The sequence below is a fragment of the Phocoena sinus genome, chromosome 10, assembly GCF_008692025.1.
Source record: "Phocoena sinus isolate mPhoSin1 chromosome 10, mPhoSin1.pri, whole genome shotgun sequence".
In the NCBI taxonomy this organism is placed as follows: Eukaryota; Metazoa; Chordata; class Mammalia; order Artiodactyla; family Phocoenidae; genus Phocoena; species Phocoena sinus.
In genome coordinates, this window is record NC_045772.1 from 21,411,203 (window position 1) to 21,430,886 (window position 19,684).

At 41.7% G+C, this 19,684-nt stretch overlaps 1 protein-coding gene across 2 annotated transcripts in view; it reads right to left on the bottom strand.

Annotated features, from left to right (window-relative positions):
* The window catches only part of SLC17A8 (solute carrier family 17 member 8), a 49,719-nt gene that overhangs the window by 11,842 nt on the left and 18,193 nt on the right, over positions 1 to 19,684 (bottom strand). The window contains exons 3-9 of one of the 2 annotated variants that reach the window (XM_032646111.1): positions 11,952 to 12,070; positions 10,038 to 10,152; positions 8,530 to 8,617; positions 3,547 to 3,633; positions 3,049 to 3,188; positions 2,767 to 2,916; positions 1,655 to 1,787 (exon numbers count right to left, since the gene is read on the bottom strand). In XM_032646111.1, the coding sequence (XP_032502002.1) occupies positions 1,655 to 1,787; positions 2,767 to 2,916; positions 3,049 to 3,188; positions 3,547 to 3,633; positions 8,530 to 8,617; positions 10,038 to 10,152; positions 11,952 to 12,070 (832 nt within the window). The remainder of the gene's footprint in view (positions 1 to 1,654; positions 1,788 to 2,766; positions 2,917 to 3,048; positions 3,189 to 3,546; positions 3,634 to 8,529; positions 8,618 to 10,037; positions 10,153 to 11,951; positions 12,071 to 19,684) is intronic. The other variant, XM_032646112.1, reaches the window with a different exon arrangement.

Consider the following 19,684-nt stretch of genomic DNA (forward strand, 5'->3'; position numbering starts at 1 on the left):
CATGCCTCCTCTTATAAGGACCCTTGCAATTATGTTGAGCACACACAGATGATCCAAAATAACCTCTCCATCTCAAGATCCTTAATTTAATCACATCTGCAAAATTCCTTTTACTGTGTAGGGAAACACATTCACTAGTTCTGGGAATTAGGACATAGACATCTTTGATGAGGAAATTATTCTGCCTACCTCAGCCGCCTTGGGGAGGATCGTGAATGCAGTGCCGCAGAGCTTCCCCTCCTGCCCATCAGAGAGCAAGCCCATACCTGCCAACCTTTAAGTTCAAGTCAAGGGTAGGCCCCCAAATCCCTGCTTGGGGCCAGCAGTCAAACTGCTGGGAGCCCAGATGCTGACAAGTTATTCCCAATCTCCCTGATCAGACTTTATTCCTGAGATGCTGTGCGATGAGATCATGCCTGCTGGCTCTTGCATCCCTCCATAGGATCTTCACTTCTAAAAGGCCCTGTCCCATCTAATCTAGTCACAGTGCCCCCATTCCCTCCTTTTCAACTTAATATCCCAGTTATGAACTTTCGCCCATAGATGGCGCTGTCCTCTACCTCCCACCTGCCCACCCTGACCCCCAGTCCCCTGGAGAGATAGCAGCAGTGACTGCAAGCATTGGCAATGAGCTCAGACAGACCTGAGATCTTGCACAGGATCCGCCACTTGAGCAAGTCACTTTATTATACCCCAGTTTCCTCACTGTAAATTGGGTTTAATACATAACAGCACTTGCTCCACAGGGTGGTTATGAGGATTAAATAAAATAATATGTGTAAAGAATTTAGCTTAGTGGCTGGCACAGAAAGTGTTCATTAAATGCTAATTTTAAAAGGAAAACAAAAAAGATAAGGAGAAAGTGGAGGGTTTTAAAAAGGTGAGCTGTCATAAGCATTGTAAGGGTTCGTGTTACTTTTACCTACCTCTTTTGGAAAATCGCCCAACTTATATTTTATCTTTGCAAAATCAAAACATGAAACAGGAACTAAATAACACAAGGAAGAGGATGGTGTGTGTGTATGTATGTGTGTGTGTGTGTGTGTGTACACCCCATGCACAAGCATATGTTGGGAAAAAAGAAAACTATTCAGAGAAAATACTTTTTTTATGTTTCTTACCAAAACATGTATATATGTAGAAAGGGAAGGGGGAGATAAGGGAATAAACTATAAAAGCAAAGGATTATATATGTGGAAGGATATATGGGAAAGATAAAAAATAAACAGATAGATACCAGGAAATCATGTTGCTTTGGCTTAAGAGTAGATGAAAGAAGCATTTCTGCAGTTGCCAGTGTACATAAGTTGTCATATCTCTCTCTTTTTTAAAACATTTCTTTTCTTTTCCTTCTTCTCTTTTGGCCACGTGGCTTGTGGGATCTTAGTTCCCCAACCAGGGATTGAACCCGGGCCCTTGGCGGTGAGAGCACAGAGTCCTAACCGCTAGGGAATTCCCAAGTTGTCGTACCTCAGGTTGCACAAGTACAGGCTGAATGACCACTAGGCAGGGGTGTGATGGACACTCAACTGGGGGATGGACTTAGGAGCCTTTAAGATCCTGCTCAGTGACATGAACTCCAAAATATGGTCTGCAATTCAGTTTCATCTCATTCTATAAAAGCTGCTTAAGCCACCTATGAAATCCACAGTACCTCCACAGTTCATGATTTTTCTGACAGCAGTTGTGGTCAAAATTTTTCTGCTTCTTAAATGATCAGCCAATTGTCCTCCAATAGGCACAATGATTGTCATAACCATGTGTGGGAGTGCTGACAAGAGACCCACCTGGAATGAAAAGAAGCAATGAGCTATTTTTAGCTACTTCTGAGAGAGGCACTTCCTTAACTCCCTGCCCCAGCCATCCCCACCGCACCCCTCACCATCAGATTTAATCATCTAATTATATGGGACCAAGGTAGGCCTGACTTCTGTAATAAATAAACAATGAATGAATGAATGGTTTTAAGGATAGACCAAATGTCTCCTCCATCAGATCGGAAGCTCCTTGAAGGCAGAGGTGACTTTTATTCATCACAGGCCCCAGCACGCAGCAGAGCGCCAGTACATGGTAGTTAAACGCTTGGCGCAGACTGAGTGGTCTCCAATGGCAGCCACTATGGGCTGTGCTAGCTTTTCCACGGTCACTTCTGACAGTACCTGTAGCCATGCAGACATCTACCTCTACTAGGCTGCTGTTCTTTCCCTTGTGGGAAGGAGGCTTAATTCTTTTATGATGACAGTTTATGTTTTACCATTCACATTCTTCCTCCCTGAAACACAGACAACCTAATGGCAATGGCTGGGGACTTTGAAAAAGTTCTTTCTCAACCATACAAAGCTCTGGCCGTTATCGCTATGACCGTGATCTGCAAAATGAGCTTTAAGGTTCTTACAGCTCCTCACTGAATAATTTACAGGAAAAACAAAAAACAAAACAAAAACCAAAAAAAACCTCTCACCCTTAAATCTTTTGATCCTTGCCTAATATGCAGTCCTTGAGTCAGCTTCAAAAACACTTTGAGATCAGGTATAATACAAATCTTTAAAAGCAGCTTAATACAGCTCTGATCCTTACTAAGAAGAAATTAAATAGCTATGTATACCGTGCATAGAATGCATAACTTGTCTGACCTCCAGGGTATTAGGTGTCACAGAACCGTTATGAATTTTGATCAGCAATTTACTTATTTTATCATGCAAAGATTTTCTCAGTAGAAGCAAGAGATTTAAAGTTCAAGAACATTTGAAGCAACTGTGTGTTTACCTTACTTATTGCAAATCCAAAGACCTCTTCAAAATAAGCAGGCTGACTTATTAACAGCAAGTAAAAGGTCCAGCTTCTGCAAAAATTTGCCACAATGATTGCGTAAACCGGCAACGATGTAAAAAATTTTTTCCATGGTGTATTAAATTTCTAGGGAGTAAAAATACAGTGGGATTTTTAGTGAATATACTGACAGATTATTTTTCTTAGGAGGATAACACAATCACTGAGAGAAATACTCATAAAAAAGAGGCAAGTCTTCATCCATCCGGCTCTACTTACACTGAGACTAACCAAGTTGGCTCCTTCTCCTATACTTGTCTCTATATAGGTCCTTTCCTCATGGGATATTGTTGGGTGAACTGCTGGACATTCATAGGCCTGCAACAGCCAAAACATGTACCAGATAATCCCAAATATACCTGCAGTTGAAAAACAAAAGGCTTGATGATACAGTCTCATTTTCTTCCATCTCTAAATCTGTCAAATTTCAAAGTATTCTCAAACGGCTCTATATTCAGCTAGGAGAAAGTGTTTGGTTTATTTTTCCGTTGTTGTTATTATTAACTGGTATTTAAAGAAAGATAATGTTCTGCTCATTAAATTCAACTTTCATATAAACATTAAATGAATCATCGCTAGACAAGTATTCCATTTATACGATAAACTTGTCTTAGTAATCTCTATTTTCATACAGAAAACTCTTAGCCAACCCCATTAGACAGTAAAATACCACCTCTATGAGTCACCCAAGGGAACTCGTGAAATCAAATCACTCACCATAAATATAAAAGACAGAGGCCCATCCCATGTACTGTACCAACACGCCGGCCAGCGGCATGGCAATCACTGCCCCCGCGTAGGAACCTAGAACGGGAAAAGGTTGAGGGAAACTTATCAGTCGTCATGCAAGCCCTTTCAAACCATTTAGAGTTCATGTGGTCGAACTGAGGATGAATCAAACTGTGCAGGAGTCACGAGGAGGAGCAGGCAAACTCCCACTGTGCCCAAAACAGGGCTTCCAGGAGAGAAAGTTCACCAGGATGCCCTTTAACTTCCTCCAGACACCATGGAGGGATCAGACAAAGATGGCTCAGGCACCGTGATTTGGAATTACAAGAGAATGGAATGAAAAGATGAGAAAAATCTAAGAGGATTCTGAAAAATTCAACCAGGCACAACATTGGGTGCAGAAGACAGAAAGTGAAGGAACGTATGTATCTACCTCTCAGGGCTCACAGAGCAGAAGGATTACCACCGTGGTCTTTAATTATTAAAAATTTTTTTTCTTCCAGCTTTATTGAGATATAATTCACCTAGGTCTTTAAAAGAGGGACTTCAAACTATGAAAGGATCATGCTTTTAGAGTCTCGATTTTTTTTTTTTTTTTTAATACCAGGAAACAGTTAAATTTCAGGGTGGCAGGATGACCAGGATGGCTTCTGTCTCCATCCACCTCCTAAATATGTACACTTTTTAGTTTCTTACTTTGTAAATAACTAACCTTGTAAATACTTACCTATATGTGGGTGTTTGTCTTGTCTAGACAAGATAGTGAGGGCTAGAGGCAGTGACCTCACCTCCACTACCTCCTGCAGTTCCATGATACCTGCTGGAGAAACGTGAGCCCTGCAAACTCCCAATAAATATTAACTAAATCAAAAAAAATTACTATCTGAAATTCCCTCTGGGTATGAATGAAAAAAAATTCTTGCTTCAGAAAAAGTGAGCCACAAAAGGAAATTCTGTATCCCAGAATCCAATGCCAAGAAAAACCTTCAGGAAATGGGAGCTTGGGGATCTTCCAGAGAAAGAGATTAAATCCCATCTTTCCAAGCTGGGCCCGACTGGTTATGAAAGGCCTGACCTGGAATCCCAAATCTGAACATCTTAATACCTGAAGAAGTCTCTCAGTCTCTCCAAATCATTTTCATTAGGTAGAAGATGGAAGTGAAATCTCTATCTCACAGGGGTGTTTTGAGGAGCAAATAAATTATTAGATGAAGATGCTCTAATTAGTGCTGCAAAAACACCAACTATTACTGCTACTGTCATGTACAGAATGACGGAGCACTTTTTTTTTTTTTTAACCTCAGACTTCCTCAAACCAATAAGGCAAGCATTCCAGGACGTATCATTAGAAAGAAGAGCTGCAGGCCTAATTCCTCTGTGGGTGTGGAGAAGGTGGTCTTCTTTCCTGGACCAAATACCCTGGGAGTGGGGGTGTGGGGCCTCCAGCTTAGATGATGCAAACAGGGAGGGTCGGGGGATAACAATCCATAAGATCCACTGGGTGCTTTCTGTGTGCTCTCTAGTACTGTGCTGAGTATTCTGGACCCCTGATTTTATTGAACCCTTTTTTCAACCTGGTAACATTGGTACCGGTGTCATCCCAATTTTACAAGAAGGGGAGGGGAGGGGAGGTAGATTTCCTGAGGTCACATAGGTGTGAGTGATAGGACCCCAGGTCTGCAGGAATCCAAAGCCTTTAACCTTAACTACTTAATAATTCAGTCCTGCTTCTTCCGCTCAACCATACCCAATAATTCCTCACAGAAAGAAACATTCATTCACTGAGGAAATTTTACAGCTTGAAATTGTCCTTCCCTGTCTTCATTTATTTATTTATTTATGCTTACGCGGGCCTCTTACTGTTGTGGCCTCTCCCGTTGCGGAGCACAGGCTCCGGACGCGCAGGCTCAGCGGCCATGGCTCACGGGCCCAGCCGCTCCGCGGCATGGGGGATCTTCCCAGACCGGGGCACGAACCCGCGTCCCCTGCATTGGCAGGCGGACTCTCAACCACTGCGCCACCAGGGAAGCCCTTCCCTGTCTTTTAGATGAACTCTTCCTCATCCTTCCAGACATGGCTGAATGTAATCTCCTATCACACCCTGAGCACACCCCAACAGGGCTCTCCACCCATATTGCCCTCACTGCACCTTGATGCCTCTGTGTGGTCACCAGGGAGGACAGAGGAGGCTCTCTGATACTTGTTGCTTGGCGTGGAGAGAGGGGAGTGGCTGAACGGGGGATGGGAGAGTCCTCAGTTCTGTCCTCACTCTCCATGGGAATTTATATCTTTTTTTCCCTCCCTGAGCCTCCACTATAAAATAATGGAGGTAGAAAAAGAAATCAGATTTGTGGCTATCAGAGGCAGGGGTGGGGAGATGGGAAATTAGATGAAGGCAGTCAAAAGGTACAAATTTCCAGGTATAAGATAAATAGGTCCTAGGGATGTAACATACAACATGATAAAGATAATTGACACTGCTGTATGTTGTCAAAGAAAGTTAAGAGAGTAAATCCTGAGTTCTCATCACAAGGAAAAAATAATGTTTTTCCTATTTCTTTGATGTTGTATCTGTATGAGAGGATGGACATTCACTAAACCTATGGGGGCAAACATTTCATGATGCATGTAAGTCAAATCATTATGATGAACACCTTAAAATTATGTAGTCTGCATGTCTCTTACAACTCAATAAAAGTAGGGGGAAAAAACCAAAAACAAAAATCTATGTCTTTGAATAAAACCAGTTTTACTTCTAAAAAAAATTAAAATTAATTAAAAATATAAAACAATGGATGGACTAGATGTTTTCTAAAGACCCTTCCAACTCCAATATTTTTGAAGTGTAAGAATCAATTATCCCTAAGCCTGGGTTTACTTCTAATGACATTTTTCCCTTGGCTGTTCTTTGAAACCAAGGCCACACCTTAGCTGGGAAATGTAATAAAGCCTGTGACCTTGATCAGGTAGCTTTCCTTGAGAGCCAAATCATTTCTTTAATTAGCCCTTTTAGGTCTATAAAGACACTAAGAATGGGCAGTAGCTGCTAGTTATTCTTGTTTTGCCGGCAAATCAAAATGAAAAGACTTACAAATAAATCATCCAAAGACAATATCAGGGGACTTCCCTGGTGGCACGGTAGTTAAGAATCCACCTGCCAATGCAGGAGACACGGGTTCGAGCCCTGGTCCAGGAAGATCCCACATGCCACAGAGCAACGAAGCCCGCGAGCCACAACTACTGAGCCTGCGCTCGAGATCCCACAAGCCACAACCACTGAAGCCTGCATGCCACAACTACTGAAGCCTGTGCACCTAGAGCCTGTGCTCTGCAACAAGAGAAGCCACCGCAATGAGAAGCCCGCGCACCACAAAGAAGAGTAGCCCCAGCTCACCGCAACTAGAGAAAGCCTGTGCGCAGCAATGAAGACCCAATGCAGCCAAAAATAAAATAAATAAATTTAAAAAGACAATATCAATAGGTCAAGGTCAGCTGGGGCAGAATCATATTCTTCTAGAGGTGGTATAAGATCAGTAGTGGAGGTAGATATGATCTTGAACTTCAAACAAGAGAACAGAAATAGTTTCTAAGGACAAGAGAGGCTAAAGAAGTAAAGACATCTCTGCTGTGCATGCATTTCCAAACTAGGCACAAACTAGACACTTTGGGTGGATATTTCACACCAGATTCCCTGGGATCCTTTATTACTACTACTACTACTACTTAAGGTAAAGAGAGAGAGACAGAGGGAGAAATAAATAAAGATATTCAGAGAAATAAAGCTTCCTCTTTAGCTAAGAAATACACATTAGCTACGGTTAGGAAAGACACGCTAGCCTGAAAAACTAAGCAGAACTAAATTCTGATCCTAATTCTACGTGGGCCTGTTGTGACTTTCGTGGCCTAAGGCACTTTTGTCTTTCTTGGCCCCTTCTCCCATAAAAAATATTTGAAAATATTGGTGGCAACATGTGCTGTTCTTGTTCAAATGTTAATACCTAGTAGACTCTTCTGAACATTGATTACTCTCAGAGATTCGTAGAGGGGCCAGTCCCAAAGACACGGCTTCAAATGAGGCAACCTTAGCAAGGTGAAGTTTGGAGACCCAGGAATTTAAGTCACATCACTACTTAAGAGCCATTAATTTACTTTCGGGTAAGATGGATGGTGTCCACTTCATTTTTATCTGGAAGATAATGGCGAAAATTGATTAAACAGCTTCTATGACAATGTGTACATAGTAGTGTGTAGTGAGGAAAGCTCTGAATCAAGAACCAGGTGGTCTAGATCCAGCTCCTTAACTTAGTAGCTGTGTGACCTTGGGCAAGTCGTTGGACTTTCGTTTCAGTTCAATGAAACTAAACTTCAAACTTTAGTTTTAATTTCTTCATTTGTGAAAAGGAGTGGGGGCCTTGATGATTCTATTGATATATCTTCTGTTTTCAACTTTGGAAAATATCATTTGTTGGCTAATCCTACAACCACCTCCAACCCCTTCTTTCTCACCTTTGTCTATTAAAGATGCTAGAAAAACTAGGCACTTGCTTTCCTAGCCTCCTCTGCAGTTAGTAAAGTATATGACACAATTAGAACCAAGGAAATATAAATGGAAGGCTGCTAGGGAGTTTGGGAAAGCTTTTGCTTTCCTAGTGAAAGGAACAGACATGGTTAGGACACTTATCCCCACTTCTTTCTGCCTTTAATGTGGACTTGATACCTGGAGCTGTGACAGCCATTTTGTGAACATGAGGAACACGCATGAATGTAAAAAGTTATCACTCTGAGGATAGTGGAGTAAAAAGTCTGAATGTGCGTAGTCCCTGGATAGATCACGGAGCAGCAGGATCAATATTAGCAACGATTTACCTTTGGACTTCTGTTATGTGAAAAAAATGAATTCTATTTAGTAGGGTCTTCACTTGAAGCCAAAGCATTCCTAAATGAAACTTGTTACGGTTCTAATACACTTACCGCAAAAAGACGTTGTGGCCAGTCGGCTTCTCTCCAAAGGCGGTGCCCACTTACTCCACATCCCATGGCAGGCTGGGTAGGTCACACCCTGGCAAAACAGTTGAAAATAGATTATTTGATTCTACTCCAGTTTCTTTCTGTGTTTAAAACAGAGATTTTGCTTCTTTAACACTACAATTCAAAGCCTAATTTACAGATACCAAATGACATGTGTCAGCTATTTTGGTTCATGGCACAGATGCTGAAATTCAAATACTGGTTCAAACGTAAGCACGGTGGGGAATAGGGAAGGAGTCTTTATATTTCATATTATTATAGACTATCAGTGTAGAAAGGGATTTCTACAACCAGCCGGTCCATCCTGTCATTTTCAAGATACAGAACCTGAGGCTCAGAGCCATTAAGTGATTAGATTCTAGTCTTCACGGCTGCTAATATCATGTTCTTTCTACCATGTCGGTATTTTCTGAAATGTGGTATATGCCCCTCTAGTGGGATTAAAGTTGGATTTAAGGTGCTACAACAACCTACATTTTTTATTATAATTGTTACATATATATTATAACATGCTTTAGAAATAAAATATAACTAGTACATCAAGCCCATGATATCAAAGATATTGTTGCTTATGATAGGTTCTTTTACTTCGTTTTGTTTTGTTTTGAAGTGAATTGATCTAGGGAAAAACTATAGGCAAATAATAGTATAAATCGTAGTGTGGATGTGACAAAAGTGACAAAGGTTAGAGGTGAATGACTGAGTTCGGGAAACATTTCTCTACATCAGGTATTGGCAAACTATAGCCTGATATGGCCCCACCATCTATTTTTGTTCAGCCCTCAAGTAAAGATGGCTTTTACCTTTTTAAGTGGGCAGGAAAAAAAATTGAAAGAAGAAGAATATTTCCTGGCATGTGGTAATCATATGAAATGCAAATATCAGTGTCCAAAAAGTTTTACTGGAAAGTAGCCATGCCCACATGTTTACATATTGTCTCTGGCTGCTTTTGCATTACAATGGCAGAGTTGAGTCATTGTGACAGACCATAGTATGGCCAGCACAGTGCAAAATATTTACTTTCTGGCTCTATATTATTCTACCTCCTTCATCAAGTTAAATCTCTGTGTAAGACTACACCCTTGGAAATTTACAGATTTATTAATAAGTCCATTTAAACTGCTTTAGAGCCCTTGCTATGTGAACTGTAAGTCTGGGTCTTTCAGTTTCAAATTTTATTAAATGAAAGGGGGTGGATTATCTCTAAGATCACTCCTGGCTCAACTGAAATTCTGCCCTCTATGAAATGGTCCTTTATTGGGTATAAATTTGGAATCATACAAGGCAGTTTAATTAAAGTATTCATAATTGTAATCACAACCAGAGAGTTCAGATAGCAGGACAAGGTGGAAGATAGGAAAACTGAGTAAAGGAGGTTTTCCTCAAAAGCTGAAATTTCTAGAGGACCATGTTGTCTCCAGCAATATCAAAATGTGTTAAGAATCTCCTACCTCCACTAGACCTTGCAAAATTCTGACACACATGACACATCCGTAATGTACTCTGGCTGCAGAAGGAATGAACATGTTCAAGGTCGATGTTAAGAAGATGGCAGCTCCAAAGACCCTGAGGGACCAAAACACTGTGTTATTGGGCAGGTCCACTGATGGATGTGGCATGTTAGTTAAACAGCAGGAACAAACCTAACAGTTTATGGAAGATCACTATAGAAATTAATGGAAAGAGAAATAGATGTTGTGTTAGGATCTGGTGTGTTCCAAGCTAGACTGTTGGGCCGCTTTGATTCCCAAGTTCCAGTCCCTGGACCAATCATGGGAAGGTTTTGGGCAGTACAGGGATGTCCTGCCCAGATGAGATCCTGAAGCTGGAGATTGACCAGCATGAGGTAAGCTTGCTGGAGACCCACCATTCTTCTTGGTTCTACCCAACTGATCCATTCTGACCATTACCTCACGACTTCTGCACATTTGGGTTGTGTCTCCTGCTTCCCAATTCTGCTCTCACTTTACCAGACGGGGATACTGACTATCTGAGAAGCATGCTGCGTCCTGGGACCAGCCAAGCACAAGACAGGCTGTGTACCTGTCTTAGCCCCCAACTCTCTGCCAAGTGCCGTGTGCCTTCTCCTCCCTGCCTGGACAGGAGTGTCCTGGGAAAGGAGAGCCAGCAGCATTTTCTTCCTTTCTCACACGTGTTAGTGATGCTTCAGCCCTTTTCACATGCTGCGAAATCATTTTATATGTTATTTCTTCTTAGGGCAGAAGTGTAAGTAGTAACCCCAGAGACCATAAGAACTAATATTTTATCACTTTTTAAGAAGAATACAACAGGTAAGTGACAATAAAGGACACAAACTACACAAGAACATAAGTAAATATGAGTCATGCTTATACAAGATGACTTTCAAACTTTTTTGTCCTTGACCCATAAAACAAAATATATTTTATATCGCAACTCAACACACCGATACACACAAATGTAACCGAAACAAGTTTCAAAAACCAATACTTAAATGTGCAATGAGCTAAGATATTTTCTATTCTATTTTATTCTATTTGATTACCTTTTCTCCTATTTCTCCCTCTTTTTTTTAGAAAATGGTCATTGGTAAATCACTATTGATTTTATTACCATCTAATGAGTTCTGTTTTAGAGTTTGAAAAACACTGCTTTATAAAGTATACACTTCACAAAATCCACATATGTAAAGTCAATTACAATTAGAAGAGACTTGGAAATAATTAGTACACTCCTTTTCTGGTACATATACATACTACATCTCCCCCAAGTGGCCATCGTTTCTGCTTGAATACCTTTAGTGACAGAGAACTTACTACTCCTTGAAGCAGCTCATTTTGTCTTGCACCCACTTTTAATTGCTCAAACACCTACCATAGAATCTCAAGGGCATTAAAGACATCTTGCAATCTAGAGACTAGCCCCTCCTACTCACATGACAAAACCTGTATGGAACAGGACGATATTAACATAGTACAGAGAATCACAGAATGTCATTGGTCAAAGGCAACTCAAACACAATCTAATCCATTTCATTTCACAGATGAAGAAACTGAGGCCCAGAGAAAAAAGGAACCCAGTAGAGGTCACCAAGTGAGTTACTTAGGGTCCAGGAACTGTTTCTCCTGACTCGGTTGCAATTGATCTTTTTATTACATAATCATTTAAAGAATTGCAAGATAGATTAGATTAGACAAAAAAGTAAACAAAAAGAGACTCTTAAGAACAGGATCATATAAGGTCAATGTCTGTGAATCACATCTTTAGGAACGGCTTCTATCTTTCATTCTGTACCCCTAAATTGAGAGCCATTTATGCAGATTTTATAAGCGTACAAAGCCATATTATGGTCTGTGCAGCACTCATGTTATATCAATTTATCTTACCTGTTAGCAGCAAACTTATTTGAAATGAAACCACCTGGAATTTGTGTCACAATATAGCCCCAGAAAAAAGATCCATGGATAAGGCCCACCGTCTCTGGATCCCAGTTAAATTGTGCTGTCTGGAAATGAGAAATCAGACACAGTTGTGTTTGGAAGAAAACACTTGACCATAATTATTCACTGATCATCCTACACAATAACCCCATGAGGTCTTTCCTTCCCTCCTTTATTCAAAGAATATTTTATGGAGGGCCTCTTGTGTGCTTGGGATATAGGACAAAACAAAGTCCTGGCTGTCACTGACCTCAGGCTCTAGTGATAGAAAGGAGAGATTATGTACAAATTAAAAAAAAGAAAAAATAGATATACATGTGTATGTTCATATATATATGTATATGTGTGTACATATATACATGTATGTGTGTATATATTATATATATACCTATATGTGTGTGTATACATATATACACACAGAATAACGATGAGTGCTCGAAAGAAAAGAAAACAACTTGCAAAGAAAACAAAAAATAAATTCTAGGTTTATTAGGTTATTTACTAGGTTATTCAGTTACCAGTTTAGTGACAGCACAAAGGGAATGAGAGCCTTAAGTCTCTCGTTTCATAATGAGGATAATAAAACCTATTCTACCTCCCTATAGTATGTGTGGGGATAAACACCATAAATATTTCTAGTAGGTTACCCCTCTGCTTAGAGATTTTGCATTTAACACATTAGGATAATGCCTGGAACATAGTGTAGTCCCAATAAATGTTAGCAGCCATTATGGTTGTTCTGATGATGATAATAACAAAATACCCTTCCACAACTCTGAGGTCATTGAAAATGTGACTCTTGAGGGTTAGAGAGCCTTTCCTCACTTTCTTCCCCAGGCATAGTAACTCATCCTTTTCAGACTCCCTACAAATATCCCTCCTCTGAGGAAGCGCCTCAACTGCCCTGAACTGAAGTGGTCATTTTCCTAGGCTTGGTCCACAGACCTCTGTTCTTGCAGCCATGGCACTCACACTGTTCTCAAACTTGCCATTCACGTGTCCACTTCCCACATGGGGTGGCGAGTAACTCTAAGGTGGCAGCCATGTCCTTTTGACTTTATAGCCTTAGTACCTGAAACAAATGCCTGTGATGTAGAAGGGGCAAGTAAAGATTTGCCAAATGAATGAATAAACGAATGGCTTTGTAAAGCATTGATATCAAAATGCAAGATGTTCCTATTATGGAGTAAGGGTTCTTAATTATCAACATACTACATCTCATAAATTTTCTTTTTTAAAAAATTATTTATTTATTTATATATTTATTTAGGCTGCACTGGGTCTTCGTTGCAGCATGCAGGATCTTAGTTGCAGCCTGCAGGCCTCTTAGTTGCAGTATGCGGACTTCTTAGTTGCAGCATGCAAACACTTAGTTGCGGCATGCATGCGGGATCTAGTTCCCTGACCGGGGATCGAACCCAGGCCCCCTGCATTGGGAGTGCGGAGTCTTAACCACTGGACCACCAGGGATGTACCCAACATCTCATAAATTTTCATCACAGTTTATTTTCGTACAAATTGTTATATAATAATTTGCTCATTTATTCAACGTGTACCTCATGCCTCCTGTGTGCCAGGTCAGGTGATAGGCAGTATAAATACAAACTCATACAAGTATTGCCTTTGCCTTGAGGAGATCACAGTCCAGGTAACATTGGCCTGTGCTCTGTACTGTAGTTCCCACTTTGCAGATTAGGAAGTTGAAGCTCAAGAGTAAAATGGGACTAACAATCATTCATTCAAACCAGCTTACCAAATTTTTATTTCATGCTACTTCATGCCACACATTGCTCTAGGCACTGGGGATACAGCAGTGAACAATGACAGCAATTGCTACTTTCACAAAGATGCCAGTGGGGATGGCAGAAAGTATACAAGTGCATACTGTGTTAGATGGTGATCAGTGATAAGAAGAAAAAAATAAAGCAGAGAGGGGGACAGAAATGTTGTGTAGGAATGAAGTAGGGTGAAATTTTAGATAGAGTGGCCAGGAAAGGCTTCAGTGAGGAGATGATTGTTGAGTAAAGTCCTAAAGGAAGAAAGGGAGCAAGGCATGCTGTTCATTATCTGAAAAGAAAGCTTTCCAGGCAGAGAAATAGCAAGTGCAAAGGTCCTGAGGTAAGGATGCGTCTTGTGTGTTAGAGGAATGGCAAGATGTCAGTAGAGCTAGAGGGTAAACGTGAGGAAGAGGATAATAGGCATTAAAATAAGAGAGGTTCAAATGTTGAACGGCCCTTTAACTCATCATAAGGACCTTGGCTTTTACTCAAAGACAGAGGGAAGCACTGAGTGAAGAGGGACCTGATTTTAAGTCACTTTCCATGTCTTTCCTCTTCTAATCCTTACAACAGGTAGAGGTAACTATTATTATCTCATTTTTTATAGAAGAGGAAATTGAGGCTTAGAGAGATTAATTTACTTGCCCAAGGTCATACCAGCAGTTATAAAGACAGCCAAGACCAAGCCCTCTTACCTACTTGACCCAAAAAAACTGTATTCTTTCCATTGCTGCGGAGACTTGACTTTCTCACTGAGAAGTAGAGACTGGACTTCTTTGCCTTGAGTCACAGAATGCCCCAAGAATCCAAGGATCCAAGACAGAGGGCTCCACTTCAACCAGCAGCTAATTGTCAATCACCTGGTCCCTTGCTCATGTCTTTCTCTCTGACGAGATGGTGCTTCTGTCCATTTGAGAAATGATACCTGAAGAAGAGCACTTGTGCCTGCTGAGAACTGACTTTCATTATCTCTTGAGCCCATTACAATCATAATGGCCTCATGTCTGAACTATTATCATAAGCCAAGCACTGTGTCAGGTACTGTGTTAGGCTGAAAAAAAGGGCCCCAAACGATATATGCACAAAATCCCCAGAATCTATGAATGCTGCCTTATTCGAGAAAAGGGTTTTGCTGATGTGATAAACTCAAGGATCTTGAGATGAGTTTTCCTGGATCATCTAGCTGGGCCCTAAATCCAATGATGTGTCCTTGTAAGAAAAAGGCAGGGGGAGATTTGAGACATAAGAGAAGGTACACAGGAAGAAGGCCATGTGAAGACGGAAGCAGAGATTGGAGTGATGCTGCCACAAGCCAAGGAACGCCTGGAGCCACCAGAAGCTGGAAAAAGCAAGGAAGGATCCTCCCCTAGAGCCTTTGGAGGAAGTGTGGACCTGCTGACACTGATTCGGACTTCTGGTCTCCCCGGATATGAGAGACTAAGTTCCTATTGTTTTAAGCCACCATGTTTGTGGTAATTTGTTACAGCAGCCTTAGGAAAATAATATAGGTATTTAATATATTGGTGCCAGATTATCTCATTTGATCTGTAAAGCAGGCCTTTTATTCCCATTTCACAATAAGGCAATGAGGATTAGCAAAGAATTGCTAGAAATGCCAGTTCCTGGCTCCCTACACATGTTTCCTTCTAAGAGGATTGTCTTCCTCCCCCAGAGCCATGGGCCTCTCCCCTGTGACTGGACACCTGAGTAGAGGGAGCCAAGGCATGGGATGGACTCAGCCCACCTGTCTCTCTCTCTCTCTCTCTAATCTGAACCCAGAGATTCTAGTTAGACAATACTGAACACTTGAATTGAAACAAGTCCCACTGGAGTCAGGGCCAAGTAAGTCAGCTCCCCAGCAAGGCAACGGCTCAAAGAACTTCAGCTTTGGAGGGCAGTGAGAAGCCATGGAAAAAGAAAAAAAAAGAACTCCCCTGGTGGTCCAGTGGTTAAGAATCCGCCTTCCAATGCAGGGGACACAGGTTCGATCCCTGGTCGGGGAACTGAGATCCCATGTGCCATGGGGTAACTAAGTCCATGCAACACAACTACTGAGCCCACGTGCTCGGTAACCCACGCGGCAACTAGAGAGAAGCCCGTGAGCCGCAACAAAGAGCCTGTGTGCAGCGACTAAGACCCGACACAGCCAAAAATAAATAAATAAATATTTTTTTAAAAAGGAAAAAACAAAAACAACAGTCCATGGAGAGACCTGGGAGAATGGAGCAGACTCAGAGAGAAGCAGATGCAAGACACTGCACAGCAAGCAAGTTGGAGACTAAGCTAAGGATTTCCTAGTTCCCATGAGGTCCAGCTCCACTCTGCCCTTCCTGGCTCCTTTTCCTCCCCACAGTAGGGTACAGCCTGGATTTTAGTCCCACCTCAGGCTGGGCTCCCCTGTCCAGGGTGCAGACTGCACAAACATACACAGCAGATTTGCTTTCTGCCCTTCACTTTCGTGAGATCCCCTATAGCCCCACTGTAATTTCCTTCCTAACTTCAGCTGGTTTCCCTGCGATTCTATTCTTTGCAACCAGCAATCCCTGACCAAGACAGAAGGGCAGCTTGTTCAAGGTCCCAGAGCTAACAAACAACAGAGTCAAGTGTGAAACCGCGCCTGGCCAATTCCAAAGCCCAATTCTTCTTAACTCTACAGGGCTCGTGATTCATGAGAAGGAGTTTGGGTTTTTCCTGAGGGTAATGGGAACCAATCTCAAAGTTGCTCACACTTGTCATTTATTGCTCACCACATGCCAGACACTGTTCTAAGTGATTCACGTGTTTTAAAACTCATAATCATTAAACTAAAAATGATTACTCACACATCAACTAAAACTACCCTTTATACCACTAATAGAATATATGCCATTTATTTGCAAGACCTACCAATTCACACTGCTTACTTCTCTCCCTCTGCTGAAAACGAAGATTTTAAAATATCTCAGTGCAAAATATCTAGTTTTTCTCCCATAAAACCAACCAAACAAATATATCAGCCATTGAGAGCCTTTTGTAATATACTTAGTGAAATCTTTGTCCTCGGGTTGAACATGCTCAGATGATTTCTAAGCTTTGTTCTATTTGGATAACAGAGAAATGGTCTGCTATAAATTGGAACTTCTGAAATGCTACTAAACTCCTAGTTACAAGGCCAGGGAAAATGATGTAAAGCATATTTTAGATCTTAATCAGTTTCTCTGAGACTCCAGAGGGCAAAACCATAGAAACTAGAGAGCACGCACAGCATTGTTCCTTAAGTTTATCAAAATGTCTTTTCCATATACCTCCAAGCAAATTCTGTTGACCTAGGCCTATCTTTTCAGGCAACAAACAACTGCAAACCAGCATATCATTTTGATCCGGGCCTCAGCAGACGAGTTTAATTAGCTGCCCTTGCTCACAAAAGCCTGCCAGAATGCATGTGATACACATCTGCAACCTCACTAATATACATCATTCTTTATTTTTAAAATGCATGACATGCCCCCTCACACCTCTACGGCCCTCCCTCCCCGCCTCAAAATAAACAACCAGGGTATCCTTTTAAAACAGATTCAGCTGTGGCATCAAAAAGAGAATGGTTAGAAGAATCTCCATGGTACCCTTTTCTTCTGGCAGAATAATCTCTTAGCTAAAAAGAAAAAGGGAAAAAAACAATAAACAAAAAACCTGCCGGCCAACTAAAGACTTCTTTTTAATGAATTGAAATCAAATTTTCCCAAACCGGTGCTTGACAGAAACTGTTCCACATAATGCTGGAACAGTTTCTGTCAAGAAACAGATGCGGCATGAAAGAAAGCATTCTGCAATCAAGTCCAGGAAACAATGCACACCACAGCTCCCTCTTGGAGATTCTCATAGGACACAACACAGTAAAGGCTCCCAGTTCACAAGACACCTTCTTCACAGCACAGCCTACAGAACAATGATTTCCAGACACCAGTTTGGAAAATTCTGATCTAAATATTTCCCCAGGGCTCCCCTGGTGGGGCAGTGGTTAAGAATCTGCCTACCAATGCAGGGGACACAGGTTCAAGCCCTGGTCCGGGAAGATCCCACATGCTGCAGAGCAGCTAAGCACATACACTGCAACTACTGAGCGTGCGCTCTAGAGCCCGCGAGCCACAACTACTGAGCCTGTGAGCCACAACTACTGAGCCTGTGTGCCACACTACTGAAGCCCATGCGCCTAGAGACTGTGCTCTGCAACAAGAGAAGCCACCGCAATGAGAAGCCTGCACACTGCAACGAAGAGTAGCCCCCGCTCGCCGCAACTAGAGAAAGCCCGCACACAGCAACAAAGACCCAACACAGCCAAAAATAAATAAAATTTTAAAATAAATAAACAAATAAATGTTTCCCCAAATATGGGCAGGGACCAGAGAACTATTAGATGTCTCTCTGCAAACAGATGGATTTCCACATGCGTCACTCCTGTGTGTGTGTTCAATACAATGAAACACGTATATGTTGGGTATCCACTGGGCATACATTTTCATTTTATTTTCCCATAATTTCAATCCTTCTCTAGGCCTACCATTTAGAAAACAAACCAGATTTTATCTTTCCAGTGATTCATAAAATCAATACTATTTAAGTGACATCAGAGTGTTTAAAGCATTTAAGTGCTTATGACTACAACAGCCTTTGAACTGGGCCTTCTGCTTCCATTCACTCCAGTCCCAATCCACTGGAGATGACTGGCTGGGCAGTGATCATTCTGGAGCATGGATTTGGCCATACCACTTCTTTGCTTAAAGCCCACCCCTATCTCCCCTCATGGCTTACCAGGCTCTGCAAGACCTAACCCCACTTTACTTGCTGCCTCCTTCTCTTGACGCTCGCCCCGTGCTTTACATTTTTACCGGGGTTTCTTAACCTGGAGTCCGTGGATGGAACCATGTGGATCTATGAACTCGAATGGGGAAAAATCAGCATCTTTATTTCCACTAACTAAACTTTAGCATTTCCTGTAATTATGAATGTAGGAAACAAACCCCAGTCATTTATCAGTACCTGTGACTCTGTGACTAGTGGAAATTATAAATATGTTCATATCACATGATGGTTGTTGCCGCTATCTCAAACTATTGCTTCTCCTTCAGACTTCAAAATTACAGTAATTATTAGACCCATTGCTAGAGTTTGTCATCTGACATGTTCATAAAGAAGCCCATATGCTTCTATATCACAAATTCGATTTTTAAATATTTTGGTATCTTTATTTTATTTTATTTTTTTGCTTTATTTTTATTTATTTATTTATTTTATTTTGGGCTGCATTGGTTCTTCGTTGCTGCGTGCAGGCTTTTCTCTAGTTGTGGCGAGTGGGGGCTACTCTTCATTGTGATGTGCGGGCTTCTCATTGCGGTGGCTTCTCTTGTTGCACAGCACGGGCTCTATGTGAACGGGCTTCAGTAGTTGTGGCATGCGGGCTCAGTAGTTGTGGCTTGCAGGCTCTAGAGCGCAGGCTCAGTAGTTTTGGCTCAATGGCTTAGTTGCTCCATGGCATGTGGGATCTTCCCAGACCAGGGCTCGAACCCATGTCCCCTGCATTAGCAGGCAGATTCTTAACCACTGTGCCACCAGGGAAGACCGATATCTGTATTTTAAAATGATGGGTTTTGGGCTTCTCTGGTGGCGCAGTTGTTGAGAGTCCGCCTGCCGACACAGGGGACACGGGTTCGTGCCCCGGTCCAGGAAGATCCCACATGCCACGGAGTGGCTGGGCCTGTGAGCCATGGCCGCTGAGCCTGCGCGTCCAGAGCCTGTGCTCTGCAACGGGAGAGGCCACAACAGTGAAAAGCCCACATACCGCAAAAAAAAAAAAAAAAAAAACAAATAAAATGATGGGTTTCCTTTATAATCCTATGTGTTTTATTTTAAGAATTTAAAACATTA